This window comes from Hydra vulgaris, chromosome 01 (assembly GCF_038396675.1).
Source record: "Hydra vulgaris chromosome 01, alternate assembly HydraT2T_AEP".
NCBI classification, from domain to species: domain Eukaryota; kingdom Metazoa; phylum Cnidaria; class Hydrozoa; order Anthoathecata; family Hydridae; genus Hydra; species Hydra vulgaris.
The window spans coordinates 46,615,001-46,637,224 of NC_088920.1; the positions used below are offsets into that span (position 1 = coordinate 46,615,001).

The 22,224-nt window shown below is 28.0% G+C and overlaps 1 protein-coding gene across 2 annotated transcripts in view; it reads right to left on the minus strand.

Annotated features, from left to right (window-relative positions):
• The window catches only part of LOC100197980 (protein argonaute-2), a 97,811-nt gene that overhangs the window by 58,312 nt on the left and 17,275 nt on the right, over positions 1-22,224 (minus strand). Inside the window, exons 3-7 of one of the 2 annotated variants that reach the window (XM_065788372.1) lie at positions 20,185-20,283; positions 8,428-8,463; positions 8,094-8,356; positions 5,824-5,874; positions 4,224-4,357 (exon numbers count right to left, since the gene is read on the minus strand). In XM_065788372.1, the coding sequence (XP_065644444.1) occupies positions 4,224-4,357; positions 5,824-5,874; positions 8,094-8,356; positions 8,428-8,463; positions 20,185-20,283 (583 nt within the window). Of the gene's footprint in view, positions 1-4,223; positions 4,358-5,823; positions 5,875-8,093; positions 8,357-8,427; positions 8,467-20,184; positions 20,284-22,224 lie in introns of both variants that reach the window. The other variant, XM_065788371.1, reaches the window with a different exon arrangement.

Genomic DNA, 22,224 nt, shown 5'->3' on the forward strand with positions numbered 1-22,224 from the left:
ATTTTAGGGGCAGCATATTTTCATATATTCAAACAGTAAAAATATATAAATTTAGCTTAAGTCTGACTTATTTCTCCTTTGTGAAAAATAATAGAAGGGGTGATGAATGATAAACAAGGTAATAGAGCCTTAAACAACCAATAAGAAAAAATGTATACACTGTTAACTGTAAGAAAAATTCAAATACCAGTAATTAAATTAAAAAAAAAACATTTTCGCAACACTCAACCTATTTAGAATGTGTGGCTTTATAATTTAGACCACATGATTTGATGTTTTAATAAAAAGTCAATTTTAGAAAAAAAAAAAAGAAAGTTGTGAAATACATAATAATTGTTAAAACTTGTGATCAGAAAAATGGAGCTATTCTAAAAAAAGCTTTTTGATTTTGATAAGAAAATTCTATATTGTTTATTTATCATATTGCACAGTGGACCAAAATCATTATTAGCTGGACAAAAGTAACAACTTTTAAAATGTTTATCAGATTTTCCCCGTATTTACCAGGTTTAGTAAATTTCATACTACATATAGATACCCATGTTTCATTGCAAGAGCGCATTTTGCATAGGTACCTAAATTAAGAGACTTTCTTAAAATGTCAAAGTTATAAACTAAACTGATATTAATGCTACAATGCTGTTTTATGTATTTGAATGATAACACAAACTAAAAATTAAATCTATGTAGTTTAACTGTCCTTAGCAACCAAATAAATATCAACAAGCTTTCATACAATTAGATATAAAGAATGATTTATGAAGTATTTGTAGGAATACAAACAAATTTGTATATTCACAAGAAACATTTAGCTACATAACATGCATTATTTTATTTTTTAAACAATAAACTCGAATAAAGTCCACACCATTTTGAATACCAACTAACATTAAAACTATGCATTTGCAATTTACAATTAGTCAAAAAATGGAACCTCTTTGAGTTGATAAAGAACACCATTTGGAAAACCATTTTTCTTTTCAAGATAAAAGGTTTTCTTAAACTACATATTATATATCTAAATATATAATTATAAATTGTCATTTGTTTTGGAATGCAAATTATTTTAGTTTGTATTGTGAGCTTCTTGTGTCTCTTCATTGAGTATGAGCATATGATGCAGATTCTGTAACATATGATAACAGGGATATAGGTTTACATACTTCTCAGCTGTTTTGTAACAGCATTCTTTAAATAGTAAAGAGTCAAATAAAAAGCTAGATGACAATGCACACAAAATAACTTCCAACATCTTTATTATACTGACATCAAGTTCAAGAATTTAAGTAGACTTCTCTGGATTCTGAAAAAATCTTCTAGAAGTGTTTCCACTATTTGATGACTTAGAGGCACAAGACATTGGCATAGAATCACCAGCCCAACTTCATCACTTATTTGAATTTTTTGTTTTCATGTTTTGAATAACTTTTTTTTACAGATGGTGTCTTTGTGGACTTTTCATCGTCAACTTATAACTAATTTTAAGAAGACATTCCATGCTTTTAATCTAAGCATAGAGAGTTGAAAGGCCAAAAGCAGAGACCTACCTCTGTCAAAGACAATGACATCAGTGGCATATTTTTAGCTCCATTAAAATCATTAATTATTGCTGGAATGCATCAATAAACTGAACTACATTAAGAAGATGTAGCTGCTAAAGCAACTTTGCTGTCCACCATTGGTATTTTAATTTTATGAACTATTCTTAATTTTTCACAAAATGTTGACAACAAATTTTTAATCAAATTGTTAATAAACTGAACTTTTTGTAAATGAGAATCTTATCGGTCTGTAATATAGAGTTGATGATGGATATGGATAAGACCAAACAATTTTTATTAAAAGTTGTCTACAATTTATGAATTTAAACAATTAGTTAAAACCTCTAGGACCGATAAAAATTCATTACACATCCAATTACATCCCTACTACACATACACACACACACACACACACACACACACACACACACACACACACACACACACACACACACACACACACACATATATATATGTTAGTATATTGCATCTTTGTATCTTTTGTACATTAGTTTGTAATTTTAATTTTTTAACGTATTATCTCTCATATTTAAATATTATCTTACAAATATCTTGTTTGGCAGAGTTTAAAATAGTGCAAGTTACTGTTATAATTTACAGCTTAAATGAAAGTTTAAAGTTTAAGTTGCAGTTATAGTGAGATAAGCAAGTAAGGTGTTTAATACTATTAAGATATTACTTTTAGTAATTGTTTTTACTTAACATGATACCACTATTTTAAATATTGTAATATTTGCGTAATTTTTTTAAATTTATAATTAGTCATAGAAAACTATTTAATACATTGCAGTTCATGCTGACGATAAAACAAGTGTTATTTTTAAAGAGTATTTAATTGTTATTGTAAAAAGCTATAAAACAACAATACAATAAACTGCAAAGTTGTTTTAACAATATAAAGAGCTTGAGTTAATGTAAAACAACTTCACCATCCTGTTTTATTGCTGATTTATACAGTTTATAACCTTAATAACATAAAACGTGTTTAAAATAAAACGAATCAAATAAATAGACTTGTTCTAATTAATAAACTAAAACATGATCGCACAAAATCATGCCGATAGGCCAAACGAGTCTATAATCTAGAGACCAAACGAGTAAGATCAAAGCAAAAAAACATTTGATACCACATTTTTTATAATTCATTGTTTCTTGATCATTAAAATTTTAAGTATAATAAAGTTTTTCATTCAAATGGTTTTAAAGGGGATGTTTTTATGCAAATTGTGGATTTTTCATTCAAATTGTTTTGCAATAAAAAGTGAAACAAAAAATTTGGTTTAATAAATTGAATTACATTTCCTTAAGTTTAAGAATATGCTTAAATTATTTTTCAGCAAAAATCTATTTGAACAGAAGTAAATTAATTTATTAGTTTTAATTTTAATTTTTTATAATTTAATTTTTATTTTAGTCTTTTAATCACTGGTTTAATGTTTGCATTAGAATGATTCTACTTTCAAAACTATTTTCAAGAAACAAAATATAATTAAATAAAACTTTCTTGCTCACTTGCACTATGTTGTAAATCTGATATTGTTACTGCAGCTAGATACAAGTTTAACTTTCAGCAACAATTCTTGCTATGCTGGGTATTACTGACTGGTATTACGGACGCTGCTGAATAAATTTTATAATCATTGCACATTCTTTTAAATTTTTCCAATAACTTTTTAATTCCAAATTTATTTCTTTTTACTTGATATTTCAACTCATATAGAGAGAGCCAGACTAATAAAACTGTTAAAAAAATCGTTTAAAAAAATTATTATGAATGTAACAAAATGATGTCATTGCAAGATCAGATAGTCAACATCTTTTAATTTTAAAAAATGTAGTTGGTTTCCAAAGGCGAGTCATCACCAAATTGCTATTGTCATGATTTAAGTTATCACCAAATTGCCATTGTCATGATTTAAGACATTTTCTTTAGATTTTGAACATTGCACATGTTGTATTTCAACCGCCTCACAAATTTTTCTTCTATAGTTATTTGAATTAACAGTAAGGGTTTTAGGGTTCTTCCAGTTTATCTTACCATTACAATTTTGTGTATGTTCTACTATTCCAGATGTATCCCAGTTGGCTTTTGTATTATTCTTTTTATGCTCTTGAATTCATGTGGAAACCTTTTTTCTTATTTCATCAATATAACATGCACCACATGTGCAACCAAGCTGGTTTAGACTTATTATGGCAAAGTATATTCATCAGAGATCAATTAGTTTATGAATGTCTACTAAAGATAATTGTATGCAGGCTTTAAGATAATCAATGTAGCAAGATGCCGTACATGTTTTAAAAATGTATTTTAATAAAATAAAAACAAAAACTCTTTTAACTAAAAAAAATTTTCTTGTCATTATTATTCTGGTTTTTTAAAAAACGATAAAACTTAATGTACTTCCACATTTAATTGTTTTAATTTTTCAACGACAATAAAATGTAGCTTAATTGTTGAAGTCGCAAAATTCTTGTTAAAAAAGACTTTTTTTACCATAAAAGTCTCTTTCAATTACAAGATAAGGATATATATGTATTTATATAATAAAGTTATAAAAAACCGAGTATCCTTCTTGACTGCAGTTTGACTGTAGTAAACTTAACGCCCTTTAACCTTAGAGAGTGGAATTAATTTTGCAAAATTGTAAACCAACCTACTTTAATGAGGCTGCCTGTCTCATGACTACATCTAAACACTGAATTGCATCTTTAGGAATCAAATCCTTGGAAGTTGTTTTCAAAGATTCATGCAATGTTCGTAATTCTATTTGAGCAGCCCATTGAAGTACTACCTAAAATTTGTTTATAAAACATTTATTTAAATAAAGTTTTAATAAGCTATACTAAATATAATACTAATGTAAATTTTATAATTTAGAGTAAATAACACTATTTAAAATATTATACTATTTTGTTTTCAAAGCTGAAAATGATTATTTAAAGGTTGCCAATCAACACTGAGTTTAAAAAAATAATTAACAACTAATCCATAAAAAACTTTTTTAAAAAACAAAAAAAATAAACTAATATTTAAGTATAATCTTTTAGTAAATACAAATTTTTTGAATTTTGCTTTTAACTCTCAATAAATCTGTTCGCTTCTCCGCACAGCCATTTTAGCATATTATTTTGAATCGCCCAAAACAAATGATTAAATAAATATTTTACTTGCTAAAAAATAAAGTTTAACTTTTTTTCTTTAATGGTGGTTTAGATACTGATTTCTTATTCAAAACTTTACTTTTTTCTAAGCAGGTCTTTTTTTTTTTTTACAAAAGAAAATTGCAATTAAAATGACCTAATAGATGGAAAAATCATCTTTGTTAAAAAACTTATTTGTTTTGGGTGATTTAAAATAACATGAAAAGATAATAACCTCTCTTAGAAAACAGAATAACAATGAAATAATTGCTGTATTTTGTCTACCTCTATTATATTATTATAATTTATAATATGCTTTCTATTTAATCATTTTTGATTGCTGTATTTGTCTGCCTCTATTTTATGATTGCAATTTATTTTATACATTCAATAAATCATTTTTAACACTTAAAACAAATACAATTACACCATTATGACATTTGATGATCTCAAACTTTTGAGATGGTTAAATAATTTAAGCAAAAGTAAGTTTAAATTCTTTTGATTGCTGTATGTAAATAATCTGCTTTCTATTTATTATCTAGACTTTAAAAGAAATGTTAACATTTCCAGTTATTATTTCAAATTCATTTTATTCAAAAAAATTTGATTGTTTCATAAAAATATATTACCCTTTAATTAACTTAATTAAATATTTTTTTCTGACTTCTGAAAAGAATTATGATCTCAAATTACGTTTATTCACCAATCAAAAATATTTGGCATTTTTTAATCATTCTGTATTTTTACTTAATTTTTTTGTGCTTTTTTATACTGCAAACTAAACATTTTTATGGCCCCAAAACAATTTTTATTCAAATAATCAAAAACATTGAGTTGCTAACTTAATAATTTCATTTGCTTGCTTGCAATTCTTGCCAATCAAATTTGATCAGCCAGAATTGATATTAGGAGATCAAAATATCATTTATTCAAAAATAGATGATCATTGATCGTTAACTGACGGCTATTTGTGTTTTTAATCAAAAATTACCAAAGACAGATTGAAACTATAAATCAAATTAAAACAACTAAATAATTAAATAATAAAAACAGATAAGTACTTAAAATGAGATTTATTTTCATGCAATCAAAATATTCTCCTTAATAACAATACCTTTATCTTTCGTGTTCTTTCATCCTCGTTAAAAAGCACTTCAAATTCTTTCTATATTGAATAAAAAGGATAAACACATTAAAAAAAAACTAAAAAAATAAGCAAAACAAGTTTTTATTAGAGTTTCAATTTTCATGACAAAACAGCTTTAAATAACTGTGCATATGTAACATATGCATACATATGTGCATATGTATGCATATGTATAAATTTTAAACTTTCATAGTTAACTTTAAATAATGAATATATATATTTACAAACAGGTCATGAGACATTGACACCTTGACACAAATCAAAGTGTTATATGACTTTAAGACCTCATAATAGTTATTTGACCTAGGTTTCTACCATTTCTAAAAGACAAGGTTTATTATAAATGTACTGTATTACAAACTGAAATACAACCTAATATTAGCAATATGTGATTTAATTATTTGAAAGCAAAAGTATTGGTTTTGAGTACACAAATAAAGAATTTGCTTGTGAAAATAAACAGTAAGCAATGAAACAATAAGAAAATTATTACACCTGCAAAAGTTTTATTAAATATATAAGTTAAACTCAAATCGTAATGCATGAAAAATTTTGAGTTTACCAATTGCTAAAAGTGTTAAATAATTGTAAAGAGAGTAATTAAATTGGTCAGCAACAGAGATAAAAGTAAACAATTATTTGTCACATAAATAAGTAAAAAAAATGTGTAACTAATGTACAAACAAAAAGAGCGTGTAGCTCCAATACATAAAATTTGTAACAAAAAAACTGATAACTTTTATAAAATATTATATAAAAAAAAACTAATTATGATTTTAAATCAATACTTGTTAATACTTCGAATTTTATAAACAACAGATCTAAAGAAATTGATTGAATTGCATGTGAAGCTACTTAGTATATTTTATAAACAAAAAATCTAAAATGACTTTAATTTTATGTGAAGTGACTTTGTATAAGAAGAATTCATTAATTTTAAAAGTATTAATCACAAAACCATCAAAACTGTGGCTTAAGATTATAAGCCACAGTTTTGATAGTTTAAAACCAAGAAAAAAAATTTGATTGAGTTAATTCTAAGATCAAAAATGGGTCTTTTTTATTTATAATAAATTTATTCATCTATAAAATTATTTGCATACCAAAAATTGTTCAAAATTCATCTCATTTTTTTAACTCTTTATATTATTGGTAAACATAATAGTAGTTGTAGTAGTAGTAATGCCCACTTGTGCATGTTTGATACAGAACTCTTGGCAATCATTGCAACCGAGGTAATGGCAAGAAAGAGTTGCAGCACTTTTTTTTATAAATGTAAACGAAAGTATATGCAAATATCTAACTTAAGTAAACTTCAAATTACGTAATGTTAAAACATATATCAAGATTTACAGTTTTAAATTTACTTGAATATTGCATTGCGGCAATATCTCCTTAATTTTGATTTACAGCATTTATTTACCATTTTATAAAGTCTTTTGATCATTAAATAGTGTTAAAACTCTGTTCAAGGAATACATCTGAATGGCCGAAAGTGTTTAGCTTGCAATGTTGCTCAAAATCATTGCCATGGTTTAAAACCTTATGCTTGTCACATTTGTTTACTATATTTGTCCCTACATGCTCTAAAAACTTTTGCTTGTCTAGTTTTTTTCCCTGAACTTCAACACTTTGGAACTCTCTCCCATCTTCATGTTTTCATGACTCATACAACCTACAACTTTTCAAGCCTTGATAGAAGTGAATCAAAATTTAGAAAAAAAAAGTATAGAAATAGTCAGTGTGGAAAAGACCCATATTTATGGATGTGGACAGCTAGGATTTAAAATATATGCACATATATATATATATATATATATATATATATATATATATATATATATATATATATATATATATATATATATATATATATATATATATATATATATATATACATATATATATTTATATATATACCAGGTTAGCACCAGAGAGCGCATCCAGTTTTAAAAAAGTGCCACTATAATGGAAACTCTTCCATGTGATATGTAGATGAGTAAATGGCCTTATGGAAACCAATCGCAACTACACAATTGTAGAAGCATAGACAATAAAGTTGAACTTAACCAAGATTGATAACAATTACTTATATTTATATATTTACTGAAAAGGCCTCCATCAATATTTTTATTTATAGTAATGCTGAATAACATAGAGTCATATAACAATTTTGATAAATCATAGTCATTGTTTATTAGCAACAATAGAAACAACAAAATCTTAAATAAACTTACTTTACCAATAAAATCAAATGGATCTTTAGTATACAAGTTTTTCTTTCCATCATAAACTGGTAAACTTTTAAAAAGCTTTGGGTTACTCTGGACTAAATCAATAATAACTCTCTGATTTAAACTTTTTGGAAGTTTATCTTCATTAATTGCAACATCATATTGATGAATAACAATATCAGGAACTTTAATTTGAAAAAAGTTTGCTTTAAGTTTAATGACATTGCCTGCAGTTCCAAAACCAGGCCTCTTCGGAATTTTGTACTCTAAAAATGAAAAAAATTATACAGTCATTTATAACAAAACACTCATAAGAATAATTTTTTTAAATAAATACCTTTTCCTCTAATTTCAGAAGAGTATGATGTTGATCCTACTGATGAAACAGATTTAGTAAATTAGATATTACAAATAAAAAAAACTTTTAATAAATAAATACAACAAAATAGAAAGTATGATAAAAATACAATTGGAATGAAATAATCTAAAATGTTTTTATAAATACAATCTTCTATAAATAAATATAAAAAGTTTCCGGATTTTGCATTAAAATTTGTTTCCTTTCAGCACTTTCATTCAATTTGCGTATATACTTGTATATTATAATATTTTGTATACAAATCTATTGATTTCAGCACTTTCATTTAATTTGCATAAACTTGTATATTATAATACATTGTATACAAATCTATCGATAGTAGACAATTGATAAACACTTTGTTTATAACTCACATTTGCATTGTTACAGTTTTTTAAAAATCAGGATTATACTTGCGTAATTTGAGGGAAAGGAAATAAGGTAACTATTTCTTCTATCATTATTATCTTAAAATACTTTAAATTTAAAATATAGACCTAATTGCTTATTGATATCAGAATGTTTTCCATAGTTAGATTTCTAATTCATGTGGTAGTGGTGTAGTGGTAAAGCGCTCGCTTTAGAAGCGAGAGGTTCTGAGTTCGATCCCCACCACGTCCCTGGTAGTACCGCGCTCAACTTGTTTCTTCGCGCAGCGGCCTTGTTCGTCGAGGTTCATGTTTCGGAGTTATAGAGTTGAGAGAGGGTTATAACCACTATTGAGTAGCCTCCTCATCTGTAGTGGCCTTCATTGCTTTGAGGAGGTGAATAACAAAAAAAAAAAAAAAAAAAAAAAAAAAAAAAATTAATATTTTATCTAATTAAAGCTCATTCTCTGCATTTTTATGATTTTCTTGTTTTTTCTAATGATTTTTTTAAAACTTTTTTAACTAATTGCAAATAACAAAATATATCAAAAAATCTTCCAAACAATTACTAAATCTAAAACTTTTACATTTTCTTCATAGGTGAAGAAAATTTTTCCATTCAATCTCTCTTGGAAATTAAAAAACTGCAAAATAAATAACTGCTATTGCCATTTCTATCAACTGATAATTATCAAAATCAGTTATAAATAGATTATATATTTCTCACTCTCAACTTAATCTTTAAATCCATGTATGTATTTTTATACATGTACTGTAATATTATTTAAATAATGTACTTTTATACATGTACTGTAATATTATTTAAATACATGTATTTTTATACATGTAATGTAATATTATTTAAACACATGTATTTTTATAAATGTACTGTAATATTATTTAAACACATGTCTTTTTATAAATGTACTGTAATATTATTTAAACACATGTATTTTTATAAATGTACTGTAATATTATTTAAACACATGTATTTTTATAAATGTATGTATGTTTCTGCTTGTTACACACGTTTTACTTGTTTGTATTACACTTTTTTTATTTAGTAAAATTTGAATCTAAAACATATCAGTATATCACGACAGTTGCATAAAGCTGGTTCTATATTAAACATTTTAAGTAGAATTTGTACATTAATTTGTCATGTTTTGCAAAAATTTTTTAGATATTCAATATGATTGTTTGATTAACTAAAAACGACAACTACATTTTGCTACAACTGTAGTAGTTGTTGGTTATCTTTCTTTAATTCATAAAGACTCCAATAGTCACATGCTTGGCCTGGGCATTTACAATTATAAGAATTCACCCAAAGTAAGAATTTTGTCAGGAAACTTGAATCTACCAACTATTCTTTTATGTGCTTTTGTTTAGCACCGCTGCATTCTACTGCCTTTCTCTTTGTTCGATATTACTCTCCTTCATCTCAAGACTGCACTCTTTTCGATGTTATTTTTGATCAAACTGACTAAACCCTCTCTTTTTATTTATCAGCCAATATCCTTGTTGTCGGTGACTTAAATGCTAATCACACTGAATGGCTTGGCTCTAGTGTCAGTGATTCTGCATTTGTTAAGGCTGACAACTTTTGCCTTTCACAATCTCTAACTCAAACTGTCAACTTTCCAACTTGCTTTCCAGAAAACCCAAATCCTTTACCTTCTCTACAGGATGCAGCAGTGATTCGCGAACGAATTTTCGGCTAGGTTTTGTGATGTAAATTAAATACTTCTGCAATTTGTTTTTGTTGATTAATGTTCAATGACCATCTTATATTTTAATAAAATAGTAAATAAAACACATTTTAGTTAAAAGTTTTAGAATGGAAGCCAAAAGAACCGAAGTTTTAAATTTGATTCAAGCGGGATTGTCTGCATGTGAAGTGATTTGTGTTTCTGGAGTATCTAAAACTACATTTTACAAAGTGGTTAAACGAGGCAGTGCTGAAAGAGCCAAAATGCCTTCTCCAGTGAATAAAAAAGTTGATAAAAAGTTCACAGAATAGCTTAAAAAGCATGTTGATAAGAATTCTACTGTATCCATCAGAAAGACATCAAAATTGTTCAATGTTGATGAAAGGACAGTCAAAAGAACTGGGAAAAGTCAGTGTGGCCTGACCTTCATGTTAACTTTTAACAGAAAGACTAAAAACTTTATGATTGGAACGATCAAAGAAGCTTCTAAATCAGCTAAAAAGACATGCTTCGCTAACAGTTAAAGTTTTCTCAGATGAAAAACTTTTTAGTGTTGACTGTGTGATAAATAATCAAAATGACAGATTCATTGTGCAGAAGGAAGACAAAGCACCACCTGTGTGTCACACCAAGCACCCTCAGTCCATTGTGATACTAGGAATCATTGTATCTAATGGAAAGAAATGTCCACCAATCTACATCAAAGAGAAAGAGAAAGTTACCTATGATGTGCATATTACCTTACTTAAACACTATGGGGTGCCTTGGCTGAAGAAGACATTCCCAGAAAACAATTACATTTTTCAACAGGACCATGCACCTTGTCGTGGGTCTAGAAAAACTCAACAATATCTTCAGGACAATATGGCTAATTTCTGGTCCATACACTTTTGACACCATCCAGCCCTGACCTGAATCCTCTTGACTATAGTGTGTGGAGCGTAGTTGAGAGTAAGGGTTGGAAAAAGGCCCGCTCAAGTGTCAAGCCACTGAAGTCATTAATAACCCATGCTTGGAACTCAGGGTCAAGGGACTATATAACAAGCACCTACCAGTCCATCCATTCTAGGCTTGAGGCAGTGATTGAAAAAAAAGGAGACTTAATTGAATGTTAAGGTGGAAAAAGTATTTATCTTTAACTTTTCTTCTTTTAAAATTCCATGAAAATAACTTTTTAGTGCTTTAAAAATTCATTTTGAAAAACGTTCTAAAAAGTTTGTGAATTGCTGCCACACCCAGTACTCGACTTATGTCTTGTTTTTGAACAAGTAATTTATTATCTCATTCTTCTTCATCATCATAATCCGCCAATCATCGTACCTCTTACAACTACCTTAAAGCTGACTGGGACTCTTTCTGTGATTTTCTTTGTGATGGGTCTGGGGTAGAAATCATTTGTCTTCCTGCTGACAAATGTGCTGCTGCAATTTCCAATCAAAAACATGACTTCCATATCTATCAGCAAAACAATTCTCCAGAAAACAGATTTCTGTTTACTATTGCTAGAAACCATTGTAAAAAGGTTTTGTCTAATGCCAAAGCCCGCTATTCTCAGGCCATAATATCTCATATTTTATCTCAAATTTAGGTTCTCCTGACTTTTGGAGAATCTTTAACAGTATCAATAATAAGGACAAACCTGTTGTTCCACCTCTCTTTTATGGTTCACATTTTGTCACCTCACCTAAAGACAAAGCTGAATTGTTTGCTAAGAACTTTTCATCGATATCATCTCTAGATTCCACTAGTTGCATTGTACTTGATATAGCCAACAAACAGGTTGATCCATTGCTTGACATTCGTACCAATCTGGCTTCTGTATCTAAAGGTATTTCCTGCTTAGACTCTTCTACAGCTTGTGACCAAGACAACATACCTGCTATACTCTTGCAGAAGTATTCTCCTGAGCTGCCGCCAATACTTTCAAAACTATTAAACAAGTGCTGATCAGAGTTTTGTTTTCCAGCCAGCTGGAAAGCAGCATCTGCTATCCCTATTTTTAAAAATTCTGGGGAGCAAATTGACTCATTTAAAGACCGTCGCATCAGTCTTCTTCCTATCATAAGTAAGATTTTTGAGTCTTTAATTAACAAACACTTAATCTCCCATCTTGAATCTAGAAACTTACTTTTTGATTATGAATATGGATTTCGATCTTCTTGTTCTACAGCTAATTTGCTAACAGTAATAACCAGTGCGTTTTATTGTGCATTAGATTGATGTGAAGAGGTTAAGGCTATTGCTTTTAACATTTCTATAGCTTTTGATAAAGTTTGGCATGCTGGTTTTCTCCATAAGCTTTCTTCTTATGGTGTATCAAGTATTTAAGATTATTGAATCCTTACTTACCAATTGTAGTATAAAATTTTTTTACAATGGATAGAACTCTTCTTCATATCCTGTAATTTCAGGGGTTCCTCAACTTTCAATCCTTGGCTCTACACTCTTTTTAACTTACATTAAGAATCTTCCAAATATTCTCACATCTAAGGTGGCATTGTTTGCTGATGATTTTAGCATTCCTTTTTGTCTTGATAAGAAGCCAACACTCTCTGATTGCTTGGAGGGGTCATTTAAGTTTGAAAAAGATCTCACTTCACAGTGGCTAGTGAACTTTAATTCAAATAAAACCTAACTCTTTTCAGCCAATCGTTATTGCAATAATTTAGATCTTCCTTTATTTATGAACAGTAATGTATTCAATGAGTCATCTAACCTTCATCTTTTTGAATTAACTCTTCCAGTCTTCCGATCCTTCTTGGAAACCATATATTAAATCCATTGCAAAATTAGCATCTGCTAAGGTTGCATTTCTTTATCGTGCATGACACTTTCTTACTCTGGATTTTATTCTTTATCTCTATAAATCTCAAATCTGTCCTTGCATGGAATACTGTTGCCAAATTTTGGGTGGATCTTCAATGATGCTCTTTCTCTTTTAGACAAGGTGCAAAAACGCATTGTATTCATAGTTGGACCTGCTCTAGCAGCCAACTACCAACCATTATCACATCATTGTAATGTTGCTTCTCTTTCTCTTTTTTACATATACTATAATGGGCACTGCTCTAAAGAATTAGCGTCTCTTGCGCCATTAACTAAAACTCATTCTCGCCTTACTTGTCATTCAATTAAGTCTCATCCTTTTACTGTGACTGTTCCATAGTGCTCCATAAACTCTTATTCATCTAGTTTTTTTCCTCGAACATCAGTTCTATGGAATTTGCTTCTTTCATCTTGCTTTAAAATATAACATATTTGTTTTTATACCTATTTTTTATATATTTTTTGTCAAACTTTAGCTCTGTTTATTTCCAGTGATTCTCAAATTTAAGAGATGCACCCTTTAGGTGCATCTCTTAAATTGTAATTTAAGAGATGCACCTAAAGGGTATATCTCTTAAATTACAAGAACAAATTAAAAATAGAATTATTGATCATGACCTAACACCCACACTTACAACCAAATTTCAAAAACAATTGTGTAAATTAAGAAAAGAGGGTAAGTTAGATACAACTACATATTTTAAAATGTATCCATCAGATTGAATGCCACTTAGAATATATGAAATGATTAAGGCGCACAAACCCAAAAAATTATCCAATGCGTCCTATTGTATCCACAATCAACACACCACCATATGCAACATCCAAATACCTCTTTAATACCATTCAACCAACACAATCAACTCTTTAATACTATTCAACCACACTAATTCGAATTGTTAATGAAGCCAGGCAATGGAAAATAGATCTCAAGATTCAAGTTTCATTTGATATAGTTAATTTATATCTCTCCATACCCATTAATGAAGCTGTCCCAGTTATTATTGATATAATGACATTGACAACTGGAAGACTTGAACTAAACTTTCGCTTGTAGACATGTATCAATTAATAGAACTCTCATTGAGTATTTGCTATTTTTTATATAAAAAAAAAATCCAAATAATACCTGATTCAGGTCCTATAAGTTTGTCTTAAATGGTTGTTATGGCAGAAGCTTTTCTAGAAAATATAGAAGCCCTTAATGTAGCTACTATTCATACATGTGAATCAAAAACTTTCATGAGATATGTAGACAATTGTCACACTCACTTTAACTCAATAAAACAACAACAAATGTTTCTAAATATCCTAAAGGAACAAAATCCTGCTATAAAATACACTGTTGAACTCGCAAACCACCAAAAACAACCTAATTTTCTAGATACTAATATTACAAACACAATGCATGGAGCTCATGAATTTCAAATACATTGAAAAAAAGCAATAACTAATATTTAACTTTAACCTAATTCAAACACCAATCCTAATATTATCACTGGTGTATTCAAAGGGTTTTTATGCTGTGCAAAAAGAATATGCTCTCAAAAATACCTCCAACAAAATTGATTTTCTAATAAAAATACTTGTTGAAAACGAACCAGACAAGAACAATCTAACTAATATCGCCAGAGACTATATAATAAATGATTTAAAAAAAAGCAATTATCAACCAACTGACAACCAACCATTTATAAAGCTACCATGGATACCAATTGTTGATACCAAATTTAGAAAATAATTTAAAAAACAAAACATAAAGTTATATTCACAGCAGCTATTAAGTTAAACAATATATTCTGAAACAATTAGACATAACTTCCTTCAAATATAAACCCTGGCATTGACCAAATAAAATCTTTATGCAATTCTATATACAATGGTGAAACCAATAAGATAATTATATCAAGATGTATTGAGCACCATAAACATAGTATAAAATGAAGATGGGTCAGTTTGGGTGCTATTAAACATTCCAAATCACGTCAAGGTATGTTTGACTGGTTACATCCCAAAACATATCAATTGTTCCAAAATATCATATTCGGAAAATTTGAGAATCACTGGAAATAAACAGAGATAAAGTTTGATAAGAGATGGGAAGTGGCAAAAATGTTCTTAATAGGAATGATGGTGATAACATAACAACAAAAGCTTAAGGGCCAATTTTTTTGAGATCATCTGACATCAACATTTATAACCTATTTTGTATTTTCGCATGATCTTTTAGTGTTATCTTTTTAGCGGTTTGTTTTTATTAGAACGATTTTCTTTGCAACAATTTTTATTTATTATACCTGATGACGCTGATCACAATAGATCAGCAAAATATCAAGCAATATATATTTAAAAATATTTTTTTTCAAAAAATTTATATGCAGCCATACTTATTGAACTTTACATACATTTTATCATATAACAAGAAAATGACTTTCAAAGATTATATATCACAATGAACCACAGTGACCGCCAGGTTTGAAGTCTCCCCACATCAGATTTTTTTTTATAAATACTTAGTTGTATATATGAAAATAAATATTTGGTTAGTAAAAACCTCTAGGGGAATGGAAAAATGTATAAAAATCAAAAAAAAAAATTTTAATTTTTAGTTAAAAAATATCCGCCAATATAGTTTTAGATTTTTTTTTGTTTAGATAAACCGTCAAGTTATCAGAAGAACTTCAGATGTTTCAGAAATATCGAAAGATATTAAAATTATTACTTCTGAGTTAAATGAAGATAAAAATGAAAGGATGTGCTTAAAATGTTGTGGAGTTGTAAAGTCAGGCATTATTCATCTTTGTAGTGATGTTCCAGCTGTGAAAAATTTAGTTAATGCAGCATATGCATTGGGATCAGCAAGTGCAGAACGTGTTGCTTCAAGTATTTTAAAAACAAAAGTGGAAAAGGAAAATATTTTTAGAGGTGAAAAATTCACAATTGCTACTTATGGGAAACCATTGACTATTGTTGTCGGAACTACGGACAATAAATGTGACTGTGCAAATTTTAGTCAAGTATCTTTTGGAAAAATCATTGAGCTTATAAAATGTTTAGAACTATTTCAGTGTAAAACCAAAAAAATGTGTTCTATATTTAGAAAAAGTCTTGGCTTTCAAAGTAGAATTGAAGGAAATGTTGTTAAAAAATTAGAGGCTTTAAAAGCAGAAATGAATGAATATTTTTCATGTAAAGAAGACGAATTTGTTGAAGCTGGCGATATAGTAAATAAATCAATGGTTTATATTAAAGATATTGATGAATTTATACATGACATAATCACTGAAAGGAATATTGACCCTCTTTCTACAATTGTAAGAGTTGCTGTGGATTCTGGTCAAGGTTTTTTAAAGGTCACTATGAATGTTTTTAATCCGGATGATAAAACTAGCAACCAACCTGACCTTGATGATGCTTAAGTGTTGTTTTATTGTTGCCATTGTAGAGGAGTGTCTGAACACAATGGAAATCTTAGAAAATTAGTTGATACTCCTAATCTTCAAAATATTAAGTATTCTGTTGCATTTGATTTAAAGTGTGCAAACTCAATGTTTGGCATTACAAGCCATGCTGGAAAATATAGTTGTTTGTGGTGTGAAGGAGAGTCTTTTGGATGGTGCAGAAAAATGAACTCTTGGTTCCCTCGATTATCATTACAGTAAATACACAGAATCTGGAAAACCAAAATCAAAGATGGCTGATTATAAAAATGTTATTAATCCAAGATTATTATATCTTGAAAAGGATCCAGACACAATTATTGAAAATTTAGTTTCAGTACCTGAGTTGCATACATTCATCGGAATAGTTACAACTTTTGGAAAACTATTATCAAAACTATGGCCTGGCTTTGAAAAGTGGTTAAACTCAAACTACATATTTTTCAGAGGTTACCATGGCATTGGATTTGATGGAAAACAATGCCAACAGACTTTTAGATAAGTTAGATGTTCTTTCTCGTGATATTGCTGATCAAGGAAAGCTTGATTTACTACCATTAATTGAATGTTTAAGAAAGTTTCAATCAATGAAGCAAGCCACCTTTGGAGAAAAAATTGGTGATATTGAATCTGTTGTTTTTGAATTCAAGATTTCTTATGCTAATTTAAGGGAATATGATAATACTTACTTTGAAAACATTTCTTAGAATATACCGTGGAAAGTTCATATTACAGTTAACCATATTGTACCATTTCTAAAAAGTACCATTACTGATAATGGGCTTGGAATTTACTCTGAACAAGCAGGTGAATCTGTTCATCATGAGTTTAAAAAGACATGGAATAAATATAAGAGAGGACAAAGCCACCCAGACTATGCTAAACGATTAAAGTCAAGTGTTGTGGAATTTTCAACATTTAATAAATAGTTAACAAAATTACTATTCAATTTAATATATTTTGCTACACAACTATGTCAAAATTATTATTTACAAAGTATTTTAATAGCATGAAAAATACTTTTAATTGAGTATTGATAAAATAGAATGCTATTTTTGTATTTCAAAGCTTAGTCAAGATATTTTTCCATTAAATGCATTTTGTTGTTGTTTTTATACCTACATTCTTTTTCTTTGTAATCTGTTATATAAATGTTCTAACACTTTTTTAATGCCTTTATATTATGGGAGTACACAAGTACAGAGTAAAAATTAACTTTCTTAATGAAATTATGTGAAATATATGAACTTCAATAAAGTTAATGGTGTATTGCCCCTCCCCTTTTTATCTAAAGTTTAAATGTGTAAAAATTTTATTCTAGCCATTCCTATGGAGGTTCTTAATACCTTTACTTAACTATGTTACTTCTTAATAAGAAAAAAAAATTGAATGTGAGGAGACTTCAAACCTGGCGGTTATCGTGGTTCACAGTGATATAATATATAATATATATATGTATGTATATATATATATATATATATATATATATATATATATGTATATATATATATATATATATATATATATATATATATATATATATATGTATATATATATATATATACATATTTATAAATTATAAGACGTTGTGCAGCTAAACTTTTTCTAATGTTAATTTTTGACTGTACTGTGTGAATACAATCCATTATTTTTTTATTAAAACATTATAATGGTGTAAACAGGGCTCGAAATAGCCACCAGACGTCCAACACCTGTCTGGTAAAATATGACATCTATTAGTCATTTTGCCAGACCCATATTTTGTGTGCATTTATTTTATAATCATTTTAGTTGTTCCAAAATTATTAATAAATTCAGTATTGTATATAAACTTCATTTTTTTGAACTTTTTATTTTTTATTAACAGAAAATGAAGGTGAACACGTCAATAAAATACAACATTTTCTTGAGCTAACTCATTTTTAAAAAGACGCATAAGCATTAAACTTTTTTGACTTAAGCAGCCCAGTTTATTAAATATCATATATATTAAAACGTTGCAATTAATTATTAATTTAAATTTATATTTCAGTATTTATTTGATTTTTTGTCTGATGGTTTTTTTAAATTTCAAACAAATTTTAGCTTTTAAAACCCCTTTTAAATAAATTTTATAAAAAAATTTAGCGTAATAGTTTTCTGAATGCTTGTAGAAACCAGTACTTTTTATTAAACTATTAAATTTGAGTTTTGTTACATAACGTTTGTTTTCATGCTAAAGTTTTTTGCTACGAAAAGTGTTTATAAAAGTAATCATAGAAAAAGTTGGTAAATACATATTTATATAAATGTAATTACGTATAATATTCTTTGGTAATTTAAATAAAATAGGTTAATTGTAAACAATCAGTTTATTTGTTACTTTATTTAATAAAGTAATAAGTAAACTTAATAACTTATGTATTTAATATATTTATAATTTATAATAATTTACAAACCATTTCGCAAAGTAAGTAATTTTTAAAAAAAGTGATACAAATATATTTTCCTTTTCAAATTTTAGTTTTTTGAGCTTAGATTTTTTCTTTTTCTTTAAGATTTTTTTAGATAAGTTATCTTTTAAACTTTTATTTTATTTTTTTTATTTTCAGCACACTTTTGAAACGCCTTAAGTTGTTAAAATAACTGCCATGGTCAAGTTGTAAAAAAAATTATTTTAAGCGTAGTCAGAAATGGTGTTTGATCGCATTTCTTTAGGTTTTATCAGACATGCCCACCAAACTTGAGTGTTTATCGGAAAAATTGTCCGGAACAAAAAAGTTAGCTATTTTGAGCCCTGCATAAATATAATGCATATACTTTAGCATTAAATAAAGAAAAATTCCCCTATCCCAAACTAACATCTCATTTCAGCCAAAGTTTGACTTAACAAGAATTCACTTTAGTTGAACATTCATTAAGTCAAACTATTTTCCTTGGTCCATACTGGTATGAATGTATGTGTGTATGTGTGTGTGCGTGCATGCGTGCATGCGTGTGTGTGTATGTGTGTGTGTATTTATGTATGTAAATATATACAAAATTTAGTAAAAAAAAGTAATCTTGAAACTTTCACACCATTGCACCCTGAAAAACTAAACCTCTACAACCTCTTACACCTTTAGTTAAAGTTATAAAAACTATGTTTTAATAATGCTTTGTATTATTTCTTTTATATCGTTTATTTAAACTTGTTAAAAACTTGTTATTTAAAAATGGGTTGAAACTTTGGAATGCTTAAGAATGACAACATAAAATGTTAAATTTGTTTCTGCTAAAAAATTTGCCTGAATTTTTCTGCACCTGACTATATTAAATATAATATTAAATTATTAGATATATATGATAAATATTTATTTCTTAAAAAGAAAAAAAATGATTTAATTTAAATTTTGTGAAAAGCATAATTACCATTTACTGCTGAAGGTCTAACTGTTTTTGCTTCAGGTTGTTTTTGTTTAGAAGGTGATACAGAAAGTACTTCTAGATTTTGTGCTGTTTGATCTAACTCTATAACAATAATCAAATTAAAAGCATCAAAATTTCACATGAATATTTTTACAAAATGATTATTAAAAAGAAAAAAAAAAAAGATTTCTTTATTAACTTTGTTTTAATGCATAAATATATATATTCTCATATGGGCAATTCCACATCAAATCACCCAGTCCATTGAACCATGTGTCTTCCTTTTGTGTTATATTTTGACACATTATTCCTAATTATAAAAAAATATTGCATGCAAAATTTCAGCTAAAAAAGTTTAGCGGTTAACAAGATATTGCAATTTTAACACTGACCTGGTTTCCCAAAATGACCCGGTTTTCATAACACTCTGAAAAAACATTTTCCTTAAAATAATAAGAAATAAAAATGGCAAAAACATGAAAATGAACATATATAATGTTTTTTTGATGCTGAATTCAATAAATGTACTTAAAATGCTCAAATATAAAAAGAACATGCATAAAAATTAATAAAACAACTAGTTTCTATAAACCAACTTTGGGGCCCAATATCTCAAAACACCCCCATCAAAAAAAATTTTTTTTTGCTGTTAATATTTTCAGCTGTTTATAATCTTACTAGGCACAAAAAATCTTACTGGAAAAACAACTAAAACATACAGAACTTTAATTTCAAAGATGTATTACTTTTTCAAGAAATTCCCAAAAAATATTTGTAAATAAAATAAAGTTAATCGTAATTTAAAAAGTTACTTAAATATACAAGATTTGTAAAGGTATCAAAGATGAAAGTTATTTTGACTGTGTTTGTAATAGTTTACAATATTGCTCCCATTTTACTTGTACTTCCTCTATTTCAGCATTTTTTAAACACATAGTTTCTACCAGAACTAGAGCAAGCTTGTGGAACAGATAGTTTTTTCAATATGTTGGTGTTTGGAATAAAACAGTAGTCGTCTCTTTCAGGCCAGTTAAAACAGATTGATGGACCATTTGGATGAAGAAACTTAACTTTAGCATCAACTTCTTCTAAGTTGGTTTTAGTTACAATGCCAATTCACCACTTATCATCACAGACTACAGCGACATAACAACCTAAAGTGACAGTATCAAGTTGAGATATGTCTTGTTTCTTTTTAAGATTGTGGATTATTGTATAATTAGTGTCTGTACTACACATCTTTGCCCCAACCTTGTTATCTCCAAGATGTATAAATTGATGAAAGCTACGAGTACCAGGTAGAGTTGTTACACCAGTGTACCTTTCTTTTTGCTCTTCATGTTGCAATTGTAAGTCCAATCCCTTTATGTAAATGAAGTTAACAACTTTGATTTTATCAATACAAAATTCATACATAGCTTCTGATGTGAGAATTTGGTTTCTGTACGGTCGTTTTAAACTTTCTTGTGTTGTTAATCTTTTTACAGTTATCACCAATCCCATTGCATGGTGACTTTCCGTGGGACGTGGCAAAAAAGTTCCATTCAATTTTAAGGCAAAATTCGCTCTCTAGTTGACATAGATTGTAAAAGCTTTTACAATTTTTGTACTGTCCTGTGCAACCATCAGTGAATAAATGTAATTTGGACAGATTGGAAAATTTTATTTTTAATATTGGTATGATTAGTTGGAATATTTTGTACACATAAGTTACACCATGTATAATGTCATCTGATATAAAACAGTAAGAAATATGTTTCAGTTCACCTTTATCATCTTTATAGTATATGAATAATGGATGTAAAGAACATTGTTGGGTGTTCCAATGATAGCTCTGTATTTTATCTTGGACAACAAAAGCATAATTTTCAGCAAAGTCGCCAATAATGATAATGTTTCATTTATCCATATATTGTTTCAGTTGGTTAAGGTACTGTGATTGAGAGTGAGCAATAAAAGAATGAGCTTGTAGCTTTTCAAAACAAGATGCTAATAGTTCAACAAACATTGGAACATCAGCTGTTAAACTTAATAGTGTTGTAC